At 33.5% G+C, this 17670-nt stretch overlaps 1 protein-coding gene across 3 annotated transcripts in view; it reads left to right on the top strand.

The window, feature by feature from the left end:
- Positions 1–17670, top strand: part of LOC114332274 (transcription factor Dp-1) — a 487697-nt gene that overhangs the window by 462888 nt on the left and 7139 nt on the right. For all 3 annotated transcript variants that reach the window (XM_050648210.1, XM_028282048.2, XM_028282047.2), the window contains exons 4-9: positions 1545–1615; positions 1673–1857; positions 3168–3422; positions 6475–6741; positions 12168–12250; positions 12311–12394. In XM_050648210.1, coding sequence (XP_050504167.1) covers positions 1545–1615; positions 1673–1857; positions 3168–3422; positions 6475–6741; positions 12168–12250; positions 12311–12394 — 945 coding nt within the window. The remainder of the gene's footprint in view (positions 1–1544; positions 1616–1672; positions 1858–3167; positions 3423–6474; positions 6742–12167; positions 12251–12310; positions 12395–17670) is intronic.

The following is a 17670-nucleotide window of genomic DNA, read 5'->3' as shown; positions in this document are numbered from 1 at the left end:
ACAACGTTCTTAAAAGACGTAGAAAAAAACGTAGATGGATGCATCAATTTAATAAAGACATCTTCAGGAGAATTTAATAGACGTATTCTACGTATTTAATACGTTTAATCTACGTAACTATCCTGATAAATTCAAAGAGTACCACCGCATGACTGTAGAAACATTTGATTACATAATTGAAGGGATAAGAGACAATATATCCGGCCAATCCAACTTCAGAGCCCATCCATCAGCCCTGAAGAAAAATTTAGTATCACAATAAGGTATGGACTTAGGGGTACGGAATTTTCGCAAATAAAAAACATGAATTTCGCATTTACTTTTTTGATAATTACAAAATTTCGCATTTATTTAGCATTTATTTTTAACTACGAGTAAAACAAAAAATATTAATTAAAAGCTAACATTAACATGTAATTTCGACATTCGACTCTTTAACCTTCTGATGACCAACCTTTTTTTGTTACACGGATGACCAAGGGGGGGAAATGACCCCAGGTCTAAAATGTCAAAAATGACAATTAACAAACATGTTAGCTTGCAACCCCGAACTTGTAACCAACTTGCAACCATCTTGCAACCAACTTGCAACCAATCTTGCAACCAACTTGCAACCAATCGGAATGAAACCAAACACTTCTCGATGAGAATAGGAGAAGCTAGTCCCGACGTCGGCCGATATCGGATCTGATCTGATCGGAGAGAAAAACGGATCCAATGTAGGCACCCTCATTTAATACTATGGGTTTATTTTTTATTCCGACGTCGGCCGACGTCGGATCTGAACTGATCGGATCGGAGAAAAACGGATCCAATGTAGGCACCCCCATTTAATACTATGGATTTATTTTTTATTCCGACGTCGGATCTGATCTGATCGGAGAAAAACGGATCCAATGTAGGTGCGGCCTTAGTCTGGAGATCGTCTTCTACCTCGGCGATTAATGCGGCGTCGTCGTCTGCATAACATAATATTTGGATTTCTTTGTTCCCCATTCTGTAACCATGACCTTTACGTACTGCTTTTATTATTTCGTCCATTATTATATTAAAGAGCAGTGGGCTTAACGAGTCACCTTGTCTGACTCCGCTTTGTACTGGTATAAACTGAGTTAGTTTTCGTCAGTCGGTCCCTGATAAACCCGATTATTAAAGGCGATAAATGGGAAATATACAAGGGATCGAATTTTTTGCACCGGAGTGTATTATTTAAACCACATTCAAATAGCAAATTACCAACTATAAACAAACGCACGTGTTACTATTCGCCGTCTCATTCGTCAAGAGGCTGTTAAATATAATTTATTGCCCTAAACGAGGTGGATTCTCATTTTACAGGTCCAAACTGGTCAGTCTGCAAATTCAAATTGTAGGTAGCGTGTTGGTTTTTAGATACACTTCAGGATGACCTTGTTTAGCTTCCATGCGTGTTTGTTTACAGTTGGGAATATGTAAAATGAATGGACTTTAAATAATTTGCCTATTGCGAATATCTAGTAGATATAGTTATTGAATATTTTTATTAAATGTGCATTGATTTACAGAAACCGTCCCTCTTCAAGTAAACAAATTGCCAAGTGGATTAAAGACCATAAAGCTGGCAACCTCCCAGATGGTAATATTTAAACTTCTAATAATTTTAAACCGTTGACATTTTAATCTAAATTTACAGCCCGGCATCAAGATTAGCCCTGCAGCCAACTCAATAAAAGTCCAACTATCACCACAGCTCAATTCTACTTCGACCACGGTACCTGTATATACATCTCAGCCATCAACAATGCCCAAAAATAGTACTCCCCCAATTTTATCAAGAAAACGACAGGATCATGTTGAACTGGACTATGCACCTGAATCGTAAGTACCAAGTTTTACATTAGTTTAAGATATTAATATATATTATATAATATCGGTTCACAACGTTCTTTGACGTCTTCCGATTTCCAATCTACATCTCGTTCTGTCATTCGATAGATCGTCCTCCAGTTCTCTGGCCTCTTATTTCTCTATCAACTCCATCTCTTCAACTTCTTCTAGGCCTTCCTGGTCTGTGCCTACCTCTTGGTTGCCATTCGAGGATCTGTTTTGGTATTCTATTCTCCAGCATTCTCCTTACGTGTCTGTACCAGCTGAGTTGTTTCGTTCTGATGTCGTTGACAATAGTATGTGTAACCCCATGATTTCTCGGACTCTCTCGTTTGTTATTCTGTCGCGTCTAGATATTCCCGCCGAAGTCTTCTAGTGGCAAAACTTCACATCCATATGTTGTGATGCTTTTTATTATAGTGTTGTATATTCTTCTTTTATTTTCCTTAGAGATGTTTTTATCCCACAGTACGCTGTTCAATAAGGATATGCCTTTCCTTCTCTGTATATTTCGCTCCTTAATAGCTGCATCTAATTTTCCGTCTTGAGTGATCTTTACTCCCAGGTAGTCTTCGCATAATTTTATTTCTTGATTTTCCTCTACTCGGAGGCTGTGTTGGTCTCCTCCGATACTCATGTATTCAGTTTGTTCCATATTCACTTCTAAACCCCACTCTGTAAACTCTTCTAATAGTTTTCGCATCATGTACCAGAGTCCTGTGCGATGATCACCTGGTCATCCGCGAAGCACAGCGTGTACAAAGTTGATTTCGTTAGTGGTATGCCCATATTCGTATTTTATGTATTTTTTCTTCCATTTGTCGAGTGCTGCTTCGAGGTATATTTTGAATAGTGTTGGCGAGATACAGCATTCTTGCCCTTGTCCTTTAGTTACTGTGAATCCAGGTGTTATGAAATATCCCGTTTTAATTCTTGTTGGTTGTACAACGTTTTTATGGCTTCAACCAATTCTATATTTACATTTGTTTTCCCCAGTGCCTCCCATAATTTAACCAGCAGGACACTAGCATATGCTTTTCTAAGGTCTACAAACATCAGATGGACTTCTTGGCCACGAGCACCTTTCTTTCCAATAATCTGAGTACTGGAGAAAACATGATATATTGTGGATCGACCTGCGCTAAAACCAGCCTGTTCTTCGGCTTCCATATCTTGGTATTCTTCTTCTATTCGATTTTTAATAAGTTTCCCATATATTCTGCTGATACTACTAGTGACTGCAATTTCTTCCTCTATAGATATTCCTCTATTTAAGATATTAATACATTTAATTGTTTCAGGAAAAGGCCGCGAAAATCAGACAAAGTAGGAAAAGGGCTCCGTCACTTTTCAATGAAGGTTTGTGAGAAGGTACAACAGAAGGGGACCACTACTTATAATGAAGTAGCAGATGAACTAGTTACGGAATTTACGAATTCAACAAATAATAGCCTGGCTGATCAATATGATCAAAAAAATATTAGGAGAAGGGTATATGATGCCTTAAATGTTCTAATGGCAATGAATATTATTTCTAAGGAAAAGAAAGAAATTAGGTAAGCTGTTTGTTTCGTTTAACAGTTATTGTATCGTTCACACAGATAAAATTATAAAACTAGTATTTCTTCTTTATTTCAAATGTTAACGAATTTCTGCCTTAAATAACGTTAACGTTACATCGCTGCTTTGGAAGAAGACCGTGATATGTATATCAAAATGTGGATATTTTGCAGAAATAGCCATTTTAAAAAATCTATAGATTTTAAAAATATAAAACTTTACCCATAACTGCGAACAGTCTAATATTTTGGCTGTGGTGTGCACTGATCTGTAAAAGGTTAGTCAATCCCACACTTTCTTAATCCTATTTTCTTCTTCTTCTTATGCAATCAACTAATGGATGTTCGCGATCACGTTTGACCATTTTTCTCTATCCCTTGCAGTATGTATTAGGTCTCCTATGTTTTTTAGCCGTGTCCATTGTTTGACATTACGGAGCCATGACATTTTCTTCCTGCCCACTCCCCTTCTTCCTGCGATCTTTCCTTCAATTAATGCCGGATTTATACTCAGCTATTGCTACTGCCGCTGCCGTTGACGGAAATATTGCCCGAAATATGATCTCGACACGAGTGAGGTGTTTACATCAGTCTCATTACCGAACGAATCACAAGAAAGGAATGTGACAACAACATCGTCTTGCTCCCTTACTCACTTGCCGCTCTGCCGGCGGCGAAGCCGCCTTTGACTTCTCTCCTTTGACTTCCGTCACTAGAACCGACTTTTTGGGTATGTAGGTGCAGTGGCAGTAGCATGACGAGTAAAAGCGCGAGTGAGCTATTTACACATTCACGCTGCCCACTTCCCTGTCCAATTCCCTGTCGAACAGGGCTGAGTATAAATCCGGTATAAGGTTTGCAGAAACTGGTATCTTTCATTTCTAATTAAGTGCCCCAGGTATGCCGTTTTTCTCTGTTTAATTGTGCATAGCAGTTGTCGTTCTGTACCAATTCTCAGGATTTTTTCATTTGTTATTCTATTTTAGGTCATAAAATTGTGGAGTTAATCCTATTTAAGGTCAATCCTATTATCCTAATTATTTAAGCTTAATCCTGTTAATCCTATTTTAGGTCATAAAATTGTAGAGTTGTGACTTTTTTAAAAAATGTGTTCTAGAATTAATAAATAATTGGTAGGAGAGATTAATAATAATAATAATTGAGGTTTGGAGATAATTCACTTGTTTATTAAAATTGTTTTACACTCGACTCCCGATTAACCGGGATAAAGTAGGGTTAAGGCTTCCCGGATACGTAAAATCGCGGTTAATCCGCAAAATACTATAAATTTAACAGGAAAGGGTATTAAAATGCAAAACACTATTAAATGGTGTAATTAACGTATTTATATTGCATTAAAACATACCTGAATGTTATATTTGACAAGAATCACATGAATAACACACATACGTATTTTAACACAATAAAACACGTTACTGTAAATACCAAGAATATGAACAATAACAGTACATACTTTCAAATATGTAAAAAAAATATTTACAAGGTACAAACTAGCATGAATTACTTTCTTTGAAAATATTCCGTAACAGTTTTCTGTTTTTGAACAGAGAAACATCTCTTTTTGATTCTACTTCTCATGTTTCGTAACACAATTTTGTCTGCGATTGGAGCATCTTCTTGACTCTCAACATACTCAAGCAGCTGTTCCACACTCGCCAATGCAGCACTGTGCGACACAGTTGTTTGTTGTTGATCGCGTGACCCCCCCTCCTCATCACTTTCACTCTCGTCCCCCCCAACTCCACCTGTTATCTTGTTTACAATCTGCTCATCTGTCAGCTGCTCATACCCTTGATCTTCCGCATCACAATCCAACCACTGCAGTATATTTTCTCCGTCCACTTCCTCTCCTCCTGGCACATCTTTTATAGCTTCAGTGATATTTTTAACAACAAAATCAGTCTCATCAAATCCTAGAAAGTCATCGTCTTCACAAATGTCGGGCATGATTTTTTCCAAGATCGTACGATAGTAAGCGGTTTGGTTTTTTCCCAAACAGGTCGTACTTCGTAGATGGCATCTAAGATTGTGAAGTCCTTCCAAAAGCTCTTGAGGTCGTTCCCTTCTTCTATTCTTTTCTGAAGGATAGCTGAGCGATAGTTACGTTTCAGAGAAGAAATAACGCCTTGGTCCATTGGTTGTATCATTGCCGTAACATTGGGAGGCATATATTTCACGAAGATTTTTCCATCAGGTGATCTTAAAGTTGTTGCACTAGGATGGGAAGGTGCGTTGTCCAAGAGAAGTACAGCTTTCTGAGGAATACCATTACCTTTTAAGTGTTTTTTTACCTCCGGTACAAATTTGGAGTCAAACCAAGATTTAAATATTTCGCAATTCATCCAAGCAGCCTTTTGATGAAAATAGTCTACCAGTAAATTTTTGGCCTCAGTGCCCTTAAAAGATCTAGGTTTCTTTGCTTTTCCGATCACAAGTAATCGTAAAATAACATAAACTTACCATAAAATTTCAAACTCCAATATAAAATTAGTTGTGAAAACAACTGTTTGTATAATGCAAAAAATTCGAGAAAATAACAGCAAAACATTCAACAAACTGACAGTCACAGAAGTAAACAAACCAAAGCGTCAGAAATTGTACTTAAAATGTGAAAACATCCCCAATCGTCTTTTTTGTGCCTATCTCTTTTCAATGTACTGAGGCTAGATCGTTCATAAAAATATCAAGCGTTTTTACTTAATAACAGGCGGTAGCTGGTTTGTCATTAGTTTCACGTGTGGAAGAGAATGGATGCCAGATAAAAAGTGTGTTTTATTTCGTCAGGTATTAATGACGCACGAGTAAAGACTCGTGGACTCAAGTGTAGAAAAATTCGCCGAAAACTCAGAACTAGTTTTCACCAACACATTCTTTCAATTACCACCTCGAAAGCTGTACACATGGAGATCACCTGAAGGCAATCCTGGTAGAACCATGAGATATCAAATAGACTACATTTTAGTAAATAGATGATTTCAAATATGAACTATATACTTACATTGCATATATACTATATTTTATTTTTCAGATGGATAGGCCTTCCAACAAATTCGCTCCAAGAGTGCCATCAACTTGAAAAGGATGTACAAAAGAAGATAGCCTCAATAGTTGAAAAGGAAAAACAATTAACGGAATTAATTCTAAACCAAATTGCTTTTAAAAATTTGGCACAAAGAAATAGGGATAACGAAAAATTCTATGGGGCACCCTCTTCGAATTCTTCCATTCAGCTGCCTTTTATTGTTGTCAATACTAATAAGAAGACTGTTATTAGTTGTAGTATATCAAATGATAAGTAAGTAAAATACTAAAAATTTAGTATTATTGAATAAGTCATATCTTTTTTTTAATTTTTGGTATTCTTTTTGTTCTTTCTAAAATTAGTTTAATATTTAAATACAATACAAAAAAACTGTTTAAAGTAGATAGATATATTAACTGGTGTAACTCACCTGAATATACCAACTGTAATATTCCATATTACAATAAAGACTTCTGTCATTTTGCTCTTATTCATGTCTGTTTCTCTTCCCATTGTACTCTTTGCTCATAGTGCCAGGCATTTTTGCTTATCTGTTATTTTACAAAGTATCTGTTTTTGATGTATGTTTCATGTTCATTTATCCTGACACTTACTGGTTCTGCGGTTTCTCCTACATAAAAATTATTGCAGAAATTAGAAATATAATTATAATTCAGTTTCCTGTAGCCTAAAATATCTATGGAAATATTTTCTTTAAATTTAAACAAATTGTAAGAGTTGAACAAAAATATAAAATGTTCAGTAAACTTTAAATAAGATGTTGAAGACCTATAATGATTTAATTGTTTTAGCATTATTTGCTGACATACTGACATGTATCTTTTGACAGCACTTAACAAATAATAAATTTATATTTGATATTTTGGATTTACAAGCTTGCTTCATCATCTTCCTATTCTTCTTCTTTACGTGCCATCTCCGCGACGAAGGTTGGCAATTATCATTGCTATTCTAACTTTTGACACTACAGCCCGAAAGAGTTCAGTTTAGCAGCATCCAAACCATTCTCTGAGATTTCTCAGCCAGAACATTTTTCTTCTACCTACCTTCCTTGAATCTTTCCCTGCATTATTAATTTTAGGAGCAGTATCTCCCTGGAAATAGAACAATTCTATAATAACTTAGAAGAGGTGATGAGAACAACAAAGAGACAACACATTAACATAGTAATGGGCGATCTGAACGCCAAGGTAGGTCAGGGTAAAGTTGGAGAAAATGTCGGTGAATACGGCTTAGGTAATAGAAATAAAAGGGGTGATCGTTTAGTTCAGTTTTGTCAAAGCGAAGATTTAATAATAACTAATACATTCTTTAAATTACCCCCAAGGAGACTGTATACGTGGACGTCACCTCAACACACACAAGAAAAAGTAATCAGAAACCAAATAGATTACATAATGGTGACAAAAAGATACCGTAATGCCGTGAAATCTACTAAAACTTACCCTGGAGCTGATATCGGTTCGGATCATAATCCAGTAGTATCTGTGTTAGAAGCTAGACCAAAGAGAATGAGAAAAACCATCATCCCAGCGTTAGACTTAAGTCAGCTTAAAAGTGAACACCGACGACAAACAGTGCGCGAAGAAATCGACGCCGGCCTCGGTGTAGCAGAAAACCAAATCCGCAGAACAGACAACATAGATGAAAAACTGAAGTATATAAACACTATAATAAGAACTACGGGAAAGAAACACCTAACCAAATCTCCAAAGAAACATAAGGTGTGGATGACACCAGACATACTAGAACTAATGGATGAAAGACGCAAATTGAAGAATAATTCAGAAAAATACAGAGAGGTTGATAAGAACATAAAGCAAATAATAAAGAAGGCCAAAGAATCATGGATTAAAGAACAATGTGTAGAAATGGAAGACTATGAAAGAAAGTATGACACATTCAATATACATAAAAAAAGTAAAAGAACTTACAGGAACCCAAAGAAGACATCAAATAAGTTTGCTTAAGGACAAAGACGGAAATATTATTATAGACTTAACAGAAAAAATTGATAGATGGAGTGAATACATAAGAAAATTGTTTGAGGACAACAGAAATAACATTGACAAGGTAAATGGTGAAACGGGACCTGAAATCCTAAAATGCGAAGTAGAAATGGCACTTAGAAATTCCAAATCTGGAAAGGCAAATGGACCCGATGAGGTTCCTACTGAATTACTAAAGCTCTTGATGAATCAATAGGTATAATATTGCACTTATTTAACACAGTATACAATACTGGTATTATACCTCAAGAGTGGCTGCTGTCTACATTCGTTACACTGCCAAAGAAATCCAATGCAAAAGAATGTTCAGAACATCGAACAATATCTTTAATGAGCCATCTACTAAAGATATTTCTAAAAATCGTCCACAACCGAGTTTATCAAAAGTTGGAGTCAGATATTAGTAATACACAGATGGGGTTCAGAAAAGGACTAGGTACTCGAGAAGCTCTCTTCGGTTTAAATGTTCTTACACAAAGATGCCTAGACGTTAATCAAGAAGTACATGCATATTTTATCGATTCTGAAAAAGCGTTTGACAGAGTAAGCCACGATAGGCTAAGAGACATTCTTGAAAGAAAAGACATAGATAATAAAGATTCGCTAATAATTCTCAACTTATATTGGAATCAGAAAGCTAACATGAAAATAGAAAACGAGATATCAAAAGCAATAGAAATACTTAGAGGAGTAAGACAGGGATGCATTTTGTCACCACTGCTATTTAATGTATATAGTGAAAGCATCTGTCAGGAAGCCCTTTTGTAAGCAAATGAAGGATTCGTAATCAATGGAGAGGTTGTAAATATTATTCGATACGCAGACGACACTGTACTAGTTGCAAGAACAGTAGAAGAATTACAACGATTACTTACAAACATAAATATTGCTTGCAACAATTATGGCATAAACATTAATATCAAAAAAACCAGGTATATGGTCTTCAGTAAAATCATGACACAACCAGCACATATTAGTATAAACGGCATTTAAATTGAAAAAGTATCAAGTTATAAATACTTGGGAACTTTAATAAACGAAACTGGAGACCAAAACAATGAAATAAAAAGACGTATCGAAATTGCCAGGGCCACCTTCATAAAGATGAGAAAATTCTTCTGCAACAGAGATATAAGCATCCCTCTACGATTAAGAATGCTAAGTGGCTACGTATTTAACACGCTATTATACGGTGTAAAGGCCTGGACTCTCAAACAGAACAACATAAAAAATATTGAAAGTTTCGAGATGTGGTGCTACCGTCGAATGCTGAAGATAAGTTGGGTTGAAGGAATCACAAATCTTGAAGTAATACGAAGGATAGGAAGAGACCCAGAAATTTTGTTAACGATAAAACGAAAAAAACTCGAGTATTTGGGTCACCTGATGAGAGGTCATAAATACGCATTACTTCAAAATATAATGCAGGGAAAAATAGAAGGAAAACGGAATCCAGGCCGTAGAAGAATGTCGTGGACGCGGAATTTGAGAGAGTGGTTTAGTTGCACCACTAATGAACTTTTTAGGTCAGCTGTAAACAAAGTCAGGGTAGCCTTGATGATTTCCAATCTCCGATAGGAGTGGCACAAGAAGAAGAAGTATCTCCCTGCTGTTCTCTATTCTTCTTAGTACTTCTTCATTGGTTATTCTGTCTGTCCAGGAGATTCTCAGCATTCTTCGATATGTAAACATTTCAAATGCTTCCAACCTATTGAGACATTGTTTATTAAGAGTCCATGTCTCCACACCATACAGAAGAACACAAAAAACATTTTAGTACTCGTTTTCTAAGATTTAGGCTGAGGTTTCTACTACATAATATCGAGGGGTTCGAGCGAAAACCCGATAACTAACAAAACCATTGTTTAGAGATAATCGCAATTAAAGATTTTAGGAAGTTTGAAGAAGATTTAAAATCGTCATAGGAAGTTTTGTCAAATATTTGTTATAGTCAAATGGCAGAGAATTTAATATTCAGTTAGATAATTTATTTTAAGTTTAATATATAAAAACGTATTTACAAAAAAAAATAAAACGTGATATTTATCCGGTTTTACCTCGTTGAATGAGTATAACATTTGACTTTATTGATTTTCATTTTGAATTTTTTTAATTATAAAATAAAAGTTAATTGTATATTATTCCAACAAAAATAAATTAATCTGCATTCTTTTTAGAAAATTAAAAGGTAAAATGATTCTTCTCACATCATTACGTCTGGAATTCGATCTACGATATAATTACCGGTTTTTAAATTTGTTATTCAAGTATGCACCTCTTCTGGAAAATATTTTCTTGGCACATCTTTATCAAATCCGTTTCCTTTGCCTTTGCTTCACTTTTTGGAAAGGTACTTTTATATAACTCTGGTAAATTGCCCGGAGTTGGTAAGTCTATGATTGCTTTTTGGGATGAAATTTGTTTTAGCCTTTTAGGGCGTAGAGTAGGAGTTTTTTTTTAATTCAAACCAATATCTTCTGATATTTTTATTAACTGGTTACCGTTTTCCGCTATTGTCTTCTTTAGAATATCATCCAGTAGAATCACTGTTACCTCAGCATTTATTATATTATCTGAGAATATACACAGCGTTTTTTAAAAAACTTTTGACACTGGAATTCATTCATGGTAAGCTAGTGGAAAGACACATTTCTTACTAAATGTTCGTTCCTTTCTTAGGAAAGTTTTAGGGACAAGTCTAGTCCTAATTAGTTTGACAGTTATATTGTACAAAATAAAAATTTTTCTAGACTAGGCTACTACTACTAGACTCCAGTAATTTCTACAGAGTTTCAATAGTCTTGAGACAACTATTCAGTACCTTGGAAGGTCTGAGTTTGTTTTTCATTATAAATGTGGGCCCCATTCTAACCGCTTTTTTTGTTCTCGTAATATTCAATTGTCAATTTACGCCATCTTTTACTGGGTTTACGCAGGAAAAAAGTGTGCTGAAATTTAATAAACTATCAAAATCTAAAATTCTCTATCGGATTTTCGCATGAATATATTATGTCAAAATGAACAATTTTGTAATCTTCATCTCCAATAAAATTAATTATCAGTTTTTAACTTAGAAATATTTATAATAAAATTAGTAACTTTACACAGGAAAAAGAAGATAAATGATTCTACCGGATTCTCATATTATAAATATGTTTACAACAAATATTTTTATCAGTAAATTTATATACCTATCGGGTTGGTGTTATTTAAAAATATGAGTTAACGGTTTCTACCATGTTTGGTTTTTATTAGTTATTGTGCTTAAATATGTTAATATCAAATAATAATACCAGTGGTAGGAGACGTGTTTTTACTACACCAGAAATAAAAATACCGGATTTCATAATTTTGGTATTTATCGGGTTTTCGCTCGAACCCCTCGATATGTTCCTACTACATAATATGTACATCTTCCTTTAATCTTGTTTATTTATCTCTAGAATACAGTTATGGGCTCTGCTTTTCAAGTATTTAGTGTTTTATAAAGCAATATTTTTTGTTTCGTGATCTTGATTTTTCAGTTGGTTGTCTATTGTTTTTTTATCATTCGGTTGGTTTTGTAATGCATTGGGGAAACGTTTTGATAGTATGTTTTGTAAACGTATAAACTCTTATTTCAGATAAAAAGATATGAAAAATTGAATGTAATAGATTATTGTTTTTTAGGAGGGAATATGTCTTTCAGTTAAATGACACATTTGAAATAAAAGATGATATGGAAATATTAAAGTCAATTGGAATGTTATCGGGTGAGTCATCGACTATCTTTGGTACCTATATAGAAGAACTAACAGCTTGAATTTATTTAGGTTTAGACACTGGTACCTGTTCTCTAGAGAGTTTAGAAAAGATCAAGGGCTTAATTCCTGAATCCATGTGGCCATATTTAGACAGTAAGTAGTTATCTGACTTATGCTTTTTTATAATTTGTCGGCTAAATGTAGAAACCACAAGTAAAAATTTGACAATTTTTAGATTTATGAAAATTCGGGTTGAAAATATTGTTCCGAATGTTCTGGCAAAACCCCAGATTCATGAAAAGTATGTTTTGGCATGTTTTTATTTCAAAATAATAATTAAATTAACACTAAGAAAGAAAAAGCATCAAAGTTTTTTAACTCTCCTAAAAAGTTGTAAATTTTATGAGGTTTCAGTATTTAACCGTCGATATATTCCTGTCATATTTAAAAAAAATTAGATTTTTTTGTAGATACTAAAAAATAAAAGTGATATAGGTGGGGGATTAATATTAAACCTCACCATATGTATCAGCAAGGAGAGGGGGCTAAAAAATGCTCAAAAAACATCACGTGATTAATGGACGACCCCTAAGGTGTTAGAAAAAAAAATACAATATACTTACTTGTAAATGACCAAATAACTGCTGTAAACACGAGTGAAAAATTAATTTATTATAACAAAACAAAAGCAACTTTGACATTTAATAATACGTTAGTTAGATGGCTCTATTCGAGTTACTTGGGAACAAAAAAAAGTGAAGAAAATTGCTCTATGGGAAGACGAGAAAATGCATTTTTTTTTAACGTATACCGATTTTGAACTTGAGATTTCATTTTCTCCAAAGATATAAAAATTTGTGTGGAGAAAGAGGTGATTCGAAAATTACCATCCTATTGTTTATATCTTCGCCATACATGCCGGTCAACTTTGACCGGTTGTATCTCAGGGATCACTCATCGCAATTAAACGTTTTTTCTTTTAAAATCAAGCATCCTGCTGTGTATTGCCATCCTATTGTTTATCTCTTTGCCATACATGCCGGTCAACTTTGACCGGTTGTATCTCAGGGATCACTCATCGCAATTAAACGCTTTTTCTTTTAAAACAAGCATCCTGCTGCGTTCTTTCCAATACCGTTTTCGTAATTTAATGTAATTTAATATTTGCCGAGATACTCTATTTGTGTATAAGCCAAAAAATTGTTTATAATTTTAAAATATTCCTGAGGCCGCTTAACACGCTGACGGAGACTGTGTCAAATGTATAAGCTACATTAATGGAAATTAGACGTCTATAGACGTTGTTGTCCGTCAACGTGTTAAATAGTCCAATTTTAATTCTGTAAAGTAAATTAGATAGGTATGGTGCCTTTTTATACAAAAATCATAGGTATTCTTATATTTCGTAATTATTATGGTTATTATGGCGACCGTAAATTGTTAATTAACAATTAAATTGTTGATAAATTGATCATTAAATTTCCATCAGCTTCTGGAAATATAATCTATACCGAAAGGGCTTTATGTCACCAAGTTATTTAATTATTATAAATAATTACTTACCTAAAATTTTTCTTGAAAATTAAACATTTTGTTGGAAAAACTCGCAGTTTCCGAGAAAAATTTTCGTCGAAGTAAATCGGGAAAAACATTTCTCTATGCAGAATTTAAATACGGTGAATTTTTATTTGGGTGTTTTTGGTGTAAACTTAAAATGTTTGGAGTTATAGAGCAATAATTGAACAAAACACGATTTGGGGGCACCATTTTGTTTATAAAAAAAGTAGCACACTATCTGCGGACTATGCATACCTACAGTATAAATTAAAGAAATATGGAACATAGCTTTTTAAGACACAGTGTTTGAACTGCATTTGAGATAGTGGACCAATATAAAAGTTCCAGACATTAAAACCAGAAATCATAGCAACATTAACATTGGCATGTAGAAAATATCTTTGAACTAGAACCTCCTACTTCTATCTCTCTTTTTGGGAGTTTACTAAAATAGCGAGCCCAGCCGAATGAGCCGAAAGTACATAATCGAACTTAAGGGGCCGCACCGCGCCAAGGAATAGAACCGAATCGAACCCACTACCTACATGCACAGACAAGGCGATTGCAGATACGCGGTACGAATGGGTTATTATTTTTATAAGTTTTTGGATATGTATTTAAAACATATAATTTAACCTAAAATAGTTATTTTAATATTTATAGTGCTAAATATTTCATGTGTATCTATTTATGGATAATGATGATTGGCATTATACATAATATTATGTATATTGTTCTAAAGCTATTTTTTTGTGGCGTTTGTGTAATTTATTTTTCTAAATGGGAAATAAGCCACAATTTAACTTAAAAAATGATTTTGTTAACGTTTCGACCTCCACTTCGGACGTCGTTGTCAAAATACACAGTATTAATAAATTAAACAAAAATGTTGTTGCTTAGTAAAAAAAATTTCTTCTAATAATATCATTTATTCTAACTCATTCATATCGGCAATTATTAGAAGATTTTTTTTACTAAGCAACAACATTTTTGTTTAAATTATTAATATTTTGTATTTTGACAACGACGTTCGAAATAAAAGTTAACAAAATAATTTTTTAAGTTAAATTGTTGCTTATTTCGTATTTAGAATAATAAATTACATAAACGCCACAAAGAAATAGCTTCAGACAATATTTTAGGTGAAAAAATATGTTTTAAATAGGTACGTATCCATAAACTTAAACTTATAAAAATAAAATAATCTATTCGTACCGCGTATGCACAAAAAGCTAGAAGGATCTGCAAATTCTGCAATCGCCTTCTGCATGTGGTCAGGTCGCCGGTCGGTTCGGTTCTATTCCTTGGCGCGATCGCGAGGCGGACCCTTAAATAGGAACCGGTCGTGTAATAATTCTTATACCTGATTCTGACCTAGAGGTGGGCTAGAAGTATTTGCAATCATGTAACGGTAACCCATCGTAATTTTTACCTGTGATTGTGATTTAACAGAGCAACAAAATAGTCGTATTTTAAACTCATAATTAAAAATGTTCAAAAAAATTCAACAGGTGTTGAGGCCAATGCTTTCTCAATGCATTCATTTTTTTCGAATTTTAAGAAAATAATAAGTATTTTTGAAAAATATAAACGCGGAATGAAAGATTACATTATTATCGAGGGCCGAAAGTCCATTAGAATAAAAAAGTGTCATTTAAATGAGATATTTGAAATTAAAAATCACACTCAATTTTCTCTTCTTTTTACCGCTGTAACTTATTAAAATACACATTATAGAAGTTTTCAGGGACTTTTAGCACTCGGTAATTATGTAATTCTTTATTCTGCTTTTAAATTTTTCAAAAATACTTACTAGTTTTCTTAGGATTCGAAAGAAATAAATGCATTTAAATAGCATTGTCCCTAAATTTTGCGCCTACCCTCTTAAAAACGAAATACAAAGTAAACTTTAAATACCAGTATTTGCTACAAATACTTATTAGTTACTATTTGGTACTTTTAAATTAAAATTTCAGAATAGCAGCCTTTTAGCCTTTTTATAATTAACTCGAGTTCTTCAATCAGAAATAATTAGACCAGCTTTGGAAATAACCGTTCGCAAGGCACTGATGTTCCAATGACACTAATTCGTTCTTGAGCTGCTTGTGCATGATAAGGAAAAATATATTTATTTTCTCTCCGCCATTTTAACGAATCTTCATTTCGCGGCAACCGATCGCATTCCCTAAATCTTTGCATTTCTATTATTGCCCTGCTTGTCGTAGTGCCTCGTGGCTGATCCTGCGATCCCATAATATCATCCGGATCTGCAGATGTTTTCTCATGTTCTAATAAAATTTGAGTCGTAAATCCTTTATCTTTTTGTTCCATTCCAAGTTTTTCTGCAATAAGAGCGATTCTATTCTCTGTGCTATTTCCGCATTTGTTGGATCCTTAAAAGGAATTAGTCGAAACCTTATTCTGCCAAGAAAAGTTGAAATCGACAGTTATCGACAGTTTAATAAAATACTCATATATTGTTGAACTAGTGTTTACGTACATATTTGTTATGCTTATAATAGCCTTAACAATTTCTTCTAGCTGAATAAATCTTTCCAACATATAAAATGTCGAATTACAACAGGTGGAAACATCTTGCAGTAATTTGAGAGGATTCCCGTTTCCTGGATTTTTTCAAAATCTAAAAGTTTAGCAGTTGCTTGTAGAACTCTTTTTAAAGTGGCTAATGGTATTTTTTATTTTGGTTAAATTTTTATTGATTTTCTTATATCACTTTTGATAACAACATCTGAGGTAGAAGTTGAAACGTCAATAAAATCATTTTTTTAAGTTAAATTGTGGCTGATTTCCTCATCCTTTAAGCCATCGTTCACAATAAAGTTTATTTATTGTGTGTGCAAAGCATCCAAAATGTTTCATTTTCACATCATTTTGTAACACCTTTAACATTTTGTGCATTATAGGAAACAATAATGTATTAAAATTTTGTTTTCTACGTTCTCCAAGTTTGATAAGACAGCTTTATCTTACAAATATTGCATGATGCATAATTATCATCCACTTATATAAAAACGTTCCATAAACTACTAAATTTTTCTATTTTTGTTTGGCACTAATGGCATGGTATGCGTTCTAATAGCAAACCCAATTTTGTAATAGTAAACAAAATAATAATACGTGTAGAATTTTACGATGGTCCACAGTGGTAACACTTTTTATTAGGAGTTTAATATACGAATATTTCGTTGCTCTGTTAAATCACAATTGAATCGGTCATTGCGAAAACAATCTAAGACCATATTTTGGGTAAAATGACGACGCTTTTCAACGCCATTAAATTTACATATAAATATATATATATATATATATATATATATATATATATATATATATATATATATATATATATATATATAACATTTAAACTTGTTTTGCCTTTCAGAAAGATTCATTTATAACCCATAATACTTATACAGAGAGCACGTAAAGGTTGGAATAAATTAATTTTCTCGAGAATGGACAATTTTGGAAAAAAATCCCGAAAGAGGTCAATCTTTATTTTTAAATTACGACTTTTTGTCATATATATCATACTAGTGACGTCACCCATCTGGGCGTGATGACGTCATCGATTATTTTTTTAAATGGGAATAGGGGTTGTGTGATAGCTCATTTGAAAGGTAATTTAATTCTCTATGCAGTAATATAAACATTTACATAATTATTTGTATAGGGTGTCCAAAAGAAATTGTTTTGAATTAAATTTATTGACATAAAAAGAAGGATGAATGTAATTTATTTAGTTCAAAATACATTTTACTGTTCTCAGAAAACAGAAAAAATGTTTATTTGGAAAATAATCATTCCTTTTCGCTTAAATCAAATGTTCAAACTGTTAAGAGGAAGGTGGG

Source organism: Diabrotica virgifera, chromosome 4, assembly GCF_917563875.1.
Source record: "Diabrotica virgifera virgifera chromosome 4, PGI_DIABVI_V3a".
In the NCBI taxonomy this organism is placed as follows: Eukaryota; Metazoa; Arthropoda; class Insecta; order Coleoptera; family Chrysomelidae; genus Diabrotica; species Diabrotica virgifera.
This window is presented reverse-complemented; position numbering and strand designations above follow the sequence as displayed.